The sequence below is a fragment of the Lagopus leucura genome, unplaced genomic scaffold (genome assembly GCF_019238085.1).
Source record: "Lagopus leucura isolate 7727_CA_CO unplaced genomic scaffold, USGS_WTPT01 Super-Scaffold_100033, whole genome shotgun sequence".
Lineage (NCBI taxonomy): Eukaryota > Metazoa > Chordata > Aves > Galliformes > Phasianidae > Lagopus > Lagopus leucura.
In genome coordinates this window covers 1,338,775-1,350,930 of record NW_024962282.1, presented here as the reverse complement: position 1 = coordinate 1,350,930, position 12,156 = coordinate 1,338,775, and the positions used below count along the sequence as shown (strand labels likewise).

Here is a 12,156-nt window from a genome sequence, read left to right as displayed (position 1 = left end):
ATCATAACCCTACCTGTGCATCAAGGTCAGATTTCTTATCCTGGCCATCAAGGTACCCTAATGTGGATACACTGCTTCCAAAGCAGAGATGGCTTATATCTAGCCCGTTTTGTGGGCTAAGAAAGTAAATGTGCACACCCAACCATTAGACATTTCCTAATTGACATAGAGTTTCAAAAGTGCCCAGCTCCCACAACTCCTATTACTGAAATCCCTTTCAATGTCATTTCTGAATGCCAAGGAAAATCGGCACTGTCAAAACTTAGTCTTGCCAACATCAATCTAGAGTAAAATGAAGAAGCAAAAACCAAACAGGCTGGCAAAAAGAAAACTGCAATTCTCTGAAGGGTTAATGCATCTCCCTTCTTTCCTCAGAAGTATGAGTCTAAACTGACAGTTCTAGAGGTGAAACTTTCATTTCTAACAAAGCTAGAAGAGTACAAGCAGTAGCAGTCAAGTTCATAAATATTCCTCAGAAATGACTTTGAAGAACCTCTCTATGAAAAGTGTAACTTAATCTCCAGTTTCATTAATTCCTAAGCTACTGTGCTGAGTGCCAAAAATAGAAATTAATCAATAGAAACTGTAGTTATGGTGTGTTTTTTTTAATCATGATCTCTCTCCAACAGAAACAACTAACCTGACTGTGCCACACTTGTTGTAGAGTTTAATAAATATATTATAAACATAAATACTCTCATTTCTTGCCAGCCTCTGAGCATAGCCAGATCATTGTGACTATGGTCCTTTATTAGCTTCAGCAGGGTACAAACTACTAACATAGCTCTGTTCCCGATAGTTCTGTTCTGAGATATCTAGGTCATGATTTCTGTCTGTGTTTCAATCTTTTAACAATTATTATATGCTTTTTTCTTTTTTTTTTTTTTTTTTTTTTTTTTTTTTTTTATTCCAGCAGATAAGGAAGACAACTTTAGGCTTCTGCAGTGAGATCAACAGAGTCACAGGCAAACCAGTACAAGCTTGATTAAGAGTTAGAACAGGTACTGTAAGGAACACCCTGGGATAACTGCAAAAATCTGTTCCTGTGCAGAAAATCATGCTGGTATTCTTCCTCCAGAGTTACTGCTGTACCAAGTAGCCTACAGAGCCAAAAGCAAAATGAAGCGATTTGACATGCCACCTTTCAGAGGGGTGAAGAACCAACAGTTTAATCATGAAGTGTGACTGACTACTCAGAAAGCTACTCCAATTAAAATGAGAAAAGCAAGAAACTAAAACACAGGCCTTCTCTCATCTGCAAGATGATAGGTATTAGCCAGGGTGCTGTAGACAGTTTCTACAACTGGCAATTCCTTCACATCTTTGGAGAGAAAATATCCTACATCTTGTTCCACAAGTCTTGTAAGGTGGTTATATGTGTGAATGAACATCAGCCTGTGCCATCTAGAGCCAGCTGCCTTTCAGAGCTCCATTATCTGTTCCTGCATATAGTGCCCCAGCAAGACAAACTGGAAAAGAACTTGGGGAGTTTTAAGACTTCAGATAAGATAATTAAAAGATTCAGTGTTTAAAAATATTTGGTGTTTAAAGAGGAATGTCTCTAGACTAAAGAGGCAGATTTGAGCTGGACAAACGGAAATGCTTGCTGAAATCCTGTTTGGCCTCATTTCTTCTAATATTAAGTAAACTTGCTAGAAGAGATTTTAGGTTCAACCTGGCTTTTAATTAGCACACTGTTTATATCATCTATTTTGAGGCTTTACTCTGGATATGACCCTGCTCCTGCTGCAGTCAACTGCAGAAATACCACTAATATCAGCGGGAGCAGGATCAATGCCTTACTTTGTACATTTTATATTTCATGTCAAAAAAAGAAACTGGTATTTATGTTTTGTAGTTATTATCAGGTTAATATGCTAAAGGCAGCTTGACAGGGAATTAATGAGTAAAATAAGGTGGCTTCTTCTGGACTGAGGTCACTTACAAAGAATGCACAAATGAAAATAAGGTTGACTTGTATTTACTTAACTATCTTCCTACATTGAATTCCTTTGGCAATGTGTCTTTAAACATTTAAAGCCCTGTTTACAAGGAGGCTCTGAAAGTAGCTTCAAACCATTATATCCCTAATTGAATTCCCCAGGAGTCCTGTAAACTCGGAGGAAAAAAGAAAGAAATCATAACATTTGCTAAATCATCTCAAAACATATTTCACTGCAAGGTTATATGACCTGTTACAAGTCTGATGAATAGGACTGAACTACTGAAACCTTTTATTATTTAGATTGAAATCAAACAAAAAGTTGCCCATTTGAAGTCTGATAATTAAACTATGCTTGCTCTGACTTTTATTACTAATTAAGAGTAACAATTTTGGCACAAGACAAGTATACTGAAGATAACACAATTAATTACGGACACATAGCTTTTGTACAATGACACAGGGCAGAGCAGATGCAAATTAGCACACTAGTAGGCCAATATTTAGAAAAAATGACTTTGGGGGAAATTATGGTTAAAAAAAGACAGAACGTTTCAATAACTAATATTCCATCTACATCCTTCAAACCAGAAGCCTTTTGAAGTGGAGCTGCAAAACTTCACACTATTTCCAACCAGCTATGCCAGTAGCATAGTATCCTCCATATGAGACAGATTGCATAAGAAGCTATAGTTAATATCTTAAAATGTTAAATAGCTTCACATCCCTGTCAGCTTACCTGGCTTGTAAGTTATTCCTGGGGGGAAGAGGAATCCCTGCTGGGCTGCAGCAGCCGCTGCCAGTGTCCGCTGGTCGTGTGGAAAAATTGGGATCATGAGCGGAGGCATGTGACCCTGAACCTGCTAAACAGAAGAGAGTCTCTGATCAGAAATAGCACAAATTTGTCTTGACAGGTATTTCTGCAGTACTGATAGTGTTCTTGTGTACACACAGTCTCACGGAACCTTCTCCTTAATGTAATCCCTGCCAATTTCACATTATCACATCAAAGCCCTCAACTAACATTGTTTTCCCTCAGTGTCAAAGGTGTAGCAGTCTCAGGGAACTGCACACTTTCCTACTTCTTGCTAGATTTTTTGTTTTCATTTTTAGTTAACATTCTCTGCCGTGGCACGGGGTAAGACAGTATAAAACCTTTGAAACATGCCATAGATTCTTTAAAAAGAAGAGTGGTGTGCATTTCTGTTAATTTTTCACAAGGCTGCTTATCTTTGGTCATGGACAGCAGAATGACAAGTATTTTAGAAGTAATCTAACACTGCAGTAGCCACTCTGATGTTCAAATTTTAGTATCCTTAGGGTAATTTTAATTCTGAGATCTTACAACATCGTATTTTTCTTCACAGGTCAGGTACATCATTTCAAAAATTCACTGCAGTATTAAATAGTCTCCTAGACAATACTCCAGCTCTTAAGATTTAAGGCTCCAACATCCTGGCACCCAATTAAACTAACATACTTTGCCATACACACCTCACTGTAATGTATAAATTGCTCATCTGTCTAAGCAGTTTTATAGTTTTATGCACTATCATGTACCTTGGCAATTATGGAGCTGCATACACGGAGCATTTCAGAATAAAACCTACTATATCAAATTTAATTTGACCTTAATAAATGTATCAAAGAGTACAAATGTACAAAAACAGAACGTTCTTCACTTTGTACTAAGATTTGCATTCAACATTGAGAAAACAGGAGATGTGACAGAACTGTGTCTGTTAAACCCACTTTTTTTTCCTAGTACCTTAATTTATGCTACATATGACACAATGGCTAGGATCACTAGGAGTTTTTATCCATCATTTCTGAACCACACAGCCACCCAAGCGCTTGACTATAATTTGTATGATTAGTAGTTAAGTAAAAATATATTGATTTATGTATTAAAGATAGAAAGAAACTGCTCTAGACGGAAAAAAAAGTTTACCTTCATCCCAACATAAATCAATGGTATCAAATACTATTAAAAAGTTAAGGTACACTTCAAGCATTTTTGTTTTCATTTTAATTCCTAAAAACTTTTTTTTTTTTTTCGGTCAAATCCCATATGGTGACCTATGACATTGTTTAAATAGCTCCAAATTTTCTTGTCATATCCCCATTACATTCATAACCATTGATGCAGTGCAGAAATGCTACTGTGTGTGTCTATGAGGGTTAATTTACCAACAACTCTCCTCTTGGGAAAGCCCTAAGATGTAGGTTAATAAAGGTCAAACAAAAAATAAACACTTTACAGTATTTTTTTTAAATCCATTTCTCAAGAAAATCAACTTATAATAAAAAGGTCTTTGTGCAATTACTGCTATGGCACTGGGGCGTGAAAGAAACTCGCTTTGAGCAGCTATTTCTTTCATTTTAGCTGAGGTAAGCCTGGCTGTGCGTTTTAGGTTATGAGTTAAACTTGGTTAGATTGGAGTTGATCCCCACGTGCCCAGGCCAGGCATTTACCTCTGATAAAATGGTGTATGTTTTGCTGTATGGTGTTACTTTACACTGGCTCTACAGGAGTCCAGCAAATGAAAACACAGTCTTTGTCTGATAGAAACAACTGCAGGATATTGTAGAATTCAAACATAATACAATTAACAATCATTTTCCATAGTTTCCAAATGCCATCTAATCAATGGACCCAGGGTTTCACAAATATCCCCTTCAATTGCCAAGCACAGCTGGTATTTCAAGGGAAATTGCACAGGTACAAGACACTAACACAAACTCAGAAGATTCAGGAAAACGGAGCAGGAGTTAGATGTTGCAAACATACACCCACAGTAACTCTTCACACCATGGTGTCATAAAATTAATCTGAAACATATTATTAGCACCCAATCCTAAAATGGTCATTGGCTTCTTCGCTATGAAATGCTGTAGTGTGGTATCCAAAAGACTTTTTAAGACTATCAATGTTTTCTGCAAGTGTGGAGAGTTACTATTGCATGTTCTATCTACGTGCCCTATCTGCTCCCCTTCTATGAGGTACTTTGAATGTGAGATCAGGTCCTCAGCCTATATAAATCAACATAAATCTGACTAAATGGGACTTACACTTAGAGTGCAAATGGCAGCTTACACTGAAAAGAATTACTGAAAGAAGCCCGTATCAAATGACAATCCTTCCCTCCCACTGGTCTTCTCACTGACACATGTTAAATACTATTCCTAGGTCAGTGCTGGTTTCATCCAGAATTACTTTATCCATAGATGTCCATTATCAGCACAGGTCAAGTGAAAAGCACAAATAAACATTAAAAGGCCAGTGATTGTACAAGCATCACTGATAACTGTATTGTTAGATGTGAAATGAGTATCAAAAATACTATAGACAGGTTTTACTTACAATTTTTTTCAAGGAGATTTGTTGCTGCATTTCCCCCCCCCTATTTTGATTTTACTGAGGGGGGAGAAACTGGGAGGAGGGACTAATGGGCGCACTTCATAAATTCGGCTACGTGCCCAGAAATTCTAACTGCTGAGATATTCTTCAGGTCTTTCTGAAAAGCAAAACGATAGCAGATGCCCAAGAAACAACTTGACTCTGTCTCTTTGCATTCGTAAAAATAGCGTATTGTTGGATCGGCACTTTCCCCTTTTGTCTCCTCTGTGCTAAGTTGTTGATGATGCCATTTTTTGCCATCTGCCCTAGAGCTTCATTAAAGATACATGAATGAACTAACTGGGCTGCTATCTTGTGAGGAACAGGTGCTATTGTTTGTCCCCGAAGACTTGCACTAAAGATCTCACTCAGAATACTTGAGAAAGAGCATCTGCAGCAGTCAGTCAGAGAGCAACTTGGCAGAGCCCATACTATGGGCTAATATGCAAACAGTGACACTCAGGGGGACTCATTTTCTCTTTCATGACGATTTTTTTTCTTTTTTTTTCTTTTTTTTTTTGTGTGTGTGTGATGGGTAGTAAATTTCTGGTTTTGAACAATTCTGCACTCTATACCTTTAACTCAAATGGAGTAAACCCTGACAGAATACTGGGGATATTCCTTCCAAAATTCAGTTCTTCAGCCTCAAATCTAATTGTCTCTTGTTTAAAGATTTCTTATTTCTTCTTATTTAAAGATTTAAGATTGATTTCTGTTTCTATACAACAAGCTCAGGTTTAACTGTGTTAAACACAAGCAGCCACCAAGATCAGGAAACTCTTAAAAAGTAGTGTACCATTCCTTTAATATCCCATCACAACTCTGACAGCCCCTGGGAACTGATTACAGCACTTCCTTGCCTGAGATCTAAGTCAGGAAGCAACTTTAGAGCAAATCAGCCCTGATTAGTTCAAGAAGCAACTTCCAATTTGATTCTCCCTGAAATGATACAAGCTGGTGGCCCATTTGATAAGCTGAGCAATCTGCAGTGCTTTGTCCCAGAGGTATGTGAATGCTAATCTTAGAAGTCTTAGGCTGGACAGTCCTTGTTAGAAAGTCAGTGATGTTTAGTGTTGTGTGTGGCAAATGGGAGCCAGAGTGATACAGTTTACCACAGCAATGGAAATTACACTGAATGAAAATGACCTCTTCTGGACAGGCAACACAGCACAACTAGTGAGAACATCTAAGGAACAGGAAGGGTTCTGTCTTTAAAAAACAAAACTGCTTCTAAAACAACTAGCATTGCAGTTACAGAAGCAAAGGCATTCAGAGAAAATGATGGCAGCAGTGCAAGCAAAAAAGGTGGCTCGCACACTTCTGTGTAGCTGAGCTGACCACAGACTCCAAGAACAGAAAGAAACCCAAGCTGGTGGCCAAATTTCTCTCCAACTTTTCAAGATCAAACTTGACAAGCTGCCTCTCCTGTGCAGGTGGCTTCAGGAAAGGGGAGAATAAAGTGCCATTAAGAGCAGGCACAGACTTTGTAAAATTTTATCACTGCACCCAGCACTACTACAAAACAATGTGATAGGCTAAATACACTCTGATCTCTAGAGTAATTCAACATCCAACCAGTTGAAACCATTGCCTTTGAATTCTCCCACCAGAGAACGATTTGATCCTGACGCTCAACTTACAGAAATTCCATGATCTGTACTGAATCTAAAGGAGTACTCCACCATGTGTTATCTCAGAAACACTCACTGGAACTTGCTGAATTGACTTTATTTTTCTCTTTAGGATGTACAGCACATTTAGTGTATGAACTAAGCACTGCGACGCACTTCTGCAAAAACCCAATGCACAGGCAGCCTTAAGCTTTCCACTGTTTAAATTTGAATTTCTAAGAATTTTGAATTTCTTAACTAATTGGTATGGCCAGACTACAACTTTATCCTGTTTAGGTAATCATTAAGATTTAATTTCCATAGTAAAAATATATTTAGAATTTTCTACACTCTCCTTTAAAAATTCTAGGGCTATAGAAGAATTTGCTGGAAAATAATGGTTATAATGTCTGCTGGGTCAGTAAATTACATTCTAGGTTCATTCATTTCAAAAATCTTACTGCCACTGAAGGCAGTGTTTTTGCCCACAGTAACACTACACTAATACATGATTTTAAATACCCTGTGTTTACCTCACCTCTACTTTAAGTGCTCTGTATATGACATATGACTCTATTGTTTTTATACTGCCAGTGGAATTTTATTTAAAAACAAGGCTTTTTGTTGTTGTTGTTATTGATCTTTGTGAGACAAAAATAAAAGGGGAAAAAAATGTGAAATTGCTTTTATTTTTATTAGATTATATTGGTGACAGTGCAAGAAAGTAACCATCACAAAGCATATAGATGTAAGGACTTCTACCAGAAGTCAGGTATTGAAAGTCAGAGAGACCACAATGCTTCAAAGCAGTGTTAAGATTTGTGCAGGTCTGTGTCCTAATCTCCTCCCCAGCTCTGTCAGTATTCAAATGAAATCATGCTGTGACTGAGCTCTTTTTTCGGTCCCCAAAATGATCTATTTAGTAAACTGCAGAAGAATTGTACTGAAAAAATGAAAAGATCTTTTGGTTACAATTGAATGGTCTGGCTGTTTTATTTGTGGTACTCTGATGAAGCAAAGTGACTGTCAGGCTGGGTTAACAGATATAAAGGACTTGGCCAGTTTGTGTGCCAGTGGTGGCTGGGCCTTTTGTTCTGAGCTCAGAAATGTAGCTGATGAACTATCAAAACTCTGAATTAATGCACCATCAATGTCTAACATTCTCTAATTTTAAGATAATATGTGAGAGCAGACCCAAACGCTTAAGTGAGAAATCTCATCTAGCACAAATGATCCCAAGGAATCATCTGTTACTGTGTAGAAGGAAGGACAACCTATGGAAGGTGTGCTCCAGCCGGCCCAAAGTGATCACGCAGGCACTGCATCATAGCTAAGAGACACAAAATTGCATTGACATAGCTCCCACATTGAAAATTATACACCAGCTGCTTTCTGCTCCTGCTAGCAATATAGAATCAGTAGAGCCTATATCACTATATAGGGACGTATATTATGTTCTAATTTATCTGCCATCTAATTATCTTCAGTCTAATTGAAAAATATTTCCTCTCAGTGAAGTACATGAGCCACAAAGAACATGTCTGCCAATGAGATCCCATGGGAAGTACTGGCAAATAAACTGTAAAAAAGATACCGTAGACTTTAAAGTGAGAACATTTTGTATAGGAAACAGTATGAAAAATACGTAATCCGCTACAGAATTTGTAAATGAATTCTAACTGCTATTTTCTTTCTTTTTCCCTCTGTTCCTTCCATTTGCCCAACAATCAGCACGATTTGGAGGTTTAAGTCTACTGCACTGGCCACAGCATTAATGTGAAAATTGTGGCCATGATCATATAGAGAAAGAGAGCATTCTTACTTTTTATTACTTCTTCCTCTCTACTTCAAAACTTTAAATGAACTGAACATAAATTCCATCTGCTTCGGAAATAAAGAAGGGAGCAACAGAAAAATGCTACCAACCACACAGAAAACAAAATGTTTTAGAACACTAGCTCCTGTTTCCTTTCTACTAGCTTCTTGTCGCATTGCCCTGTTTTTATCCAGCTTTTTGACTACCTGGAAGTAGAGAATTCAACTGAAGATGATCTCATGAAGAGTATGATAAATGGTAATTAAATCTATTTAAATTGTCTGTATTTTAAGAAACTCTCACTAGGAGGGATGGAGAACATTTCTGCTGTACAGAAATAAATAAAACATGTTATGCAAAACTGAATTTATAGTTCATTTGGAGTTAGAGATCTACCACCTTTTCAATCCATACAAATGCATAATCTTGTCAATTAAATATTATTGTTAAGGTCTAGTAGTATGTTAAAATCACTTTAAAGTGCAACTAAGGAAAATTCATGTGTGTTTATTACTCCTTAAGGGTCTATTAGTGGGTATTTTATTCAGATTTGTGTTGTAAAATCTGCATAAACTCAGCATATTGTTATCCCCATGTGTGCATTTGTTTGGTTAAAGCATAACAGCAAATCTCTATTTTTGCAACTTCTCGAAAAGTCAAGAGAACTAAAATAGTCCTAATTTTAATCAGATACAGTTATCTCTACAGAAGTGAAAAGTTGACTATTATGCAAATTGTCACAGTTAGTGGTCACCAAGCCATCACAGAAGAGTGAGCAAGTCAATTATTTCAGATATTTCCGAAGACTAGTGAAGATGTATGCTTCTCATTTGCACCCTGTCTTATTCTTGCCGAAATATGAAAAATATTGCAGCTTAATGATACTTGTTGATAGTTTATATACAGAAGCTCCATTACCTGAGCTCAAATCTAAATATGAGTTATGTCAGAAATTCCCCATTAGCTTATGTTTATACGGTGATATCAAAACATGCAAGATTTTTGGAGTATGCTGAAATTTTCTGTTGATGGAAAAAATTAAAGCAGGAGATGCTTTAAAATTTGCATTTCATATTGGTGCTTTCGAGCAGAGTTTCCCCCCCACATCCTTTCAAGAGGGAGTTCTCTTTTTGAGTAGTAGCCATCACTAGTTATTAATGGGAAACCAATTCCCTCAATAGAAGGGCTTGCAATGTGCAGCGCAAAACATCACATAACTCTACAACACTGATGACTGCTGAAGGAAGGACAGTCTTTTGCTCTAAAAAACAACTGCAGAATAAGTGAGAATGAAAACAGAGACATCTCTTAGTTCCTCCAACCAAAACTTCAAGGTTGTTTTTGTCAATGATACGAAAAAACTACCGAATGTATCTAACAGTCAGGACTAACTGACTAATAGGTGTTCTGCCATTTACTTCAATACCAGAAGAATTTCATCACGATCAGCACACTGCGTTTAGTTTTCTATGTTCCTGACAACATTCAAGGGTTTGTAATCATTCCGTATTGTAACTATATTTTGCAAAGCACATCCAGCTACTGAATACAAACATTAATTAATTCAAGCTCAAAGACCATGCTCTGTCTCCAGGCTACACTGGAGGACACTGATACAAAGTGACCCTGGTCTCTTTTTCCAATGCAGAAGTAACAATGAAGAGCGAGTACAAAGCAATTCCATTATAATCCACAGATTGTAACCTCTACATCCTATTGCACAACTGTATAAAGGGCTACCCAAAGTTGAAAGCTATGGCTAATGAAGGACACGCTCTGCTAGAAACTCAGAGTGAGGCAGCACTGGAACAGGTACATGCCAGCGGCACAGAGTTTAGCTCATGAAGGCTTTTGTGCTGGCAGGACACAAAGGTGGAGGTGAGTCACAGCTATGAAAAGAAGATGTCTTTTCCACCTCACCCAGTCCTATGGCTGCTTTCTTCAGGTATTTAGTCCTCTATGAATTAACCCTCCTTTATTGTCTCCCTTTACATAGACAGTGTTGCTATTTTTCCTCAAGCCTAACCTGATAACGTGCAAGAGGCTGGGTTAAAGGAGTTATTCACACCCAGTGAAAATATTCGTATTTATGATATATTTTTGAAGGAGTTTTAATACAGGAGAGTAACCTAGATAACTTCCCCAAATCACATGATGTTTATGGAATGTCTAGATAGAAACACAAAGGGTTATCACAGGCAATTACGTGCAGAACTGGTTTAAGGCAGAAAACTCCTGTGTCTAGAGATCAAAGTCAAATCAGAATACTGATTGCGTGCAAAAATTAATTTGTTCCATCTCTTCCTAGGATTCCTCAGATTCTGACACAACCTGACCATCTTTACTCAGAGAAGGCTCCAAGAAGCTGGTGTGTTTGCATACAGTGACTGAGGTGATTGCCACTGCTAGGTGTACAGTAATTATTGCAGATCTGGGAGTAAGCAACAGAGGGCTTCTTACATCCCAGCGACATACACACAGCCTGCTTCCTTCCTACACCAACTGTGTCTGGCTCAAGTCAGTTATATTGGCTCCTCAAGTTTCTACAGCATTTATGATTCATCTATAAAAACATGTTGAAAGAATAAAATCTTTTAAAAGGTAAAATAAGGCAGAAAACCAGGAAATCCGTTTTTAAATGAGCATTAGGTATTTCCTATCCAAGTTTGGGTGTTAAAATTCCAGCAACAGCTATCCTTCAAACCCAAATCCACACTGCTGTGCTGCCTTTTCTGCAGACTACCCTCAATATTCAAGAAGGAATGCCAGCCTTCCAATTTTCTGGCTTTCTCTGCTTTGTAAGAACTCCAGCATTATTTAAAGCGAGCTTTTGGCTTGCCAACAGACTCTGCCACAAATCCTCCGCTCGCACTCCCGCTCTTAGTGGGGCTATTTTCTTCAGCTGCTCACGGCAGTCGGTAGGAAGCAGGAGCACGGAGCTGGGCTGCAGTTCAATTTCTGCCTGCCGAATCCACGCTCAAGAGCTGGTTCTGCAACTGCAGCATGCCCGGAGTTTGTGCAATGAAACGCACGGGCAAATCTACATAGCATTATCAGGCAGCAACAATGGCCCTTTGTCCAGCTGTGGCTGTCCCCCCCTCCACAGCCAGGCCTTATCTGCTCAGGAAATGCCTGTTTTAACTGACAGGTAGGAGATTAAATCTACAGCTGCCGAAACACAATCTCTACTCTGTTAGATAGGCTTTCATTGAAAGGCACTACAAACACATAATTTGTTTATGTTGTACCAGCAATCTTTGACAAAGCAGACTGTCTAGCTGAGACAAATGTGGTTAAACCCATTTATTGTATTATTTCTGCTACACAGAACAAGCTCTTAAAACGTAGAAACTAGACAAGGCACAAAGCTCTAGCTGTCTAAAGAAAT

General features: G+C 38.1%; 1 protein-coding gene across 10 annotated transcripts in view; it reads right to left on the bottom strand.

Moving 5' to 3' along the window:
* The window catches only part of SOX6 (SRY-box transcription factor 6), a 366,568-nt gene that overhangs the window by 93,449 nt on the left and 260,963 nt on the right, over positions 1 to 12,156 (bottom strand). For 8 of the 10 annotated variants that reach the window (XM_042881831.1, XM_042881833.1, XM_042881825.1 and 5 more), the window contains one exon: positions 2,682 to 2,805. In XM_042881831.1, coding sequence (XP_042737765.1) covers positions 2,682 to 2,805 — 124 coding nt within the window. The remainder of the gene's footprint in view (positions 1 to 2,681; positions 2,806 to 12,156) is intronic. The other 2 variants (XM_042881826.1, XM_042881828.1) reach the window with 1 other exon arrangement.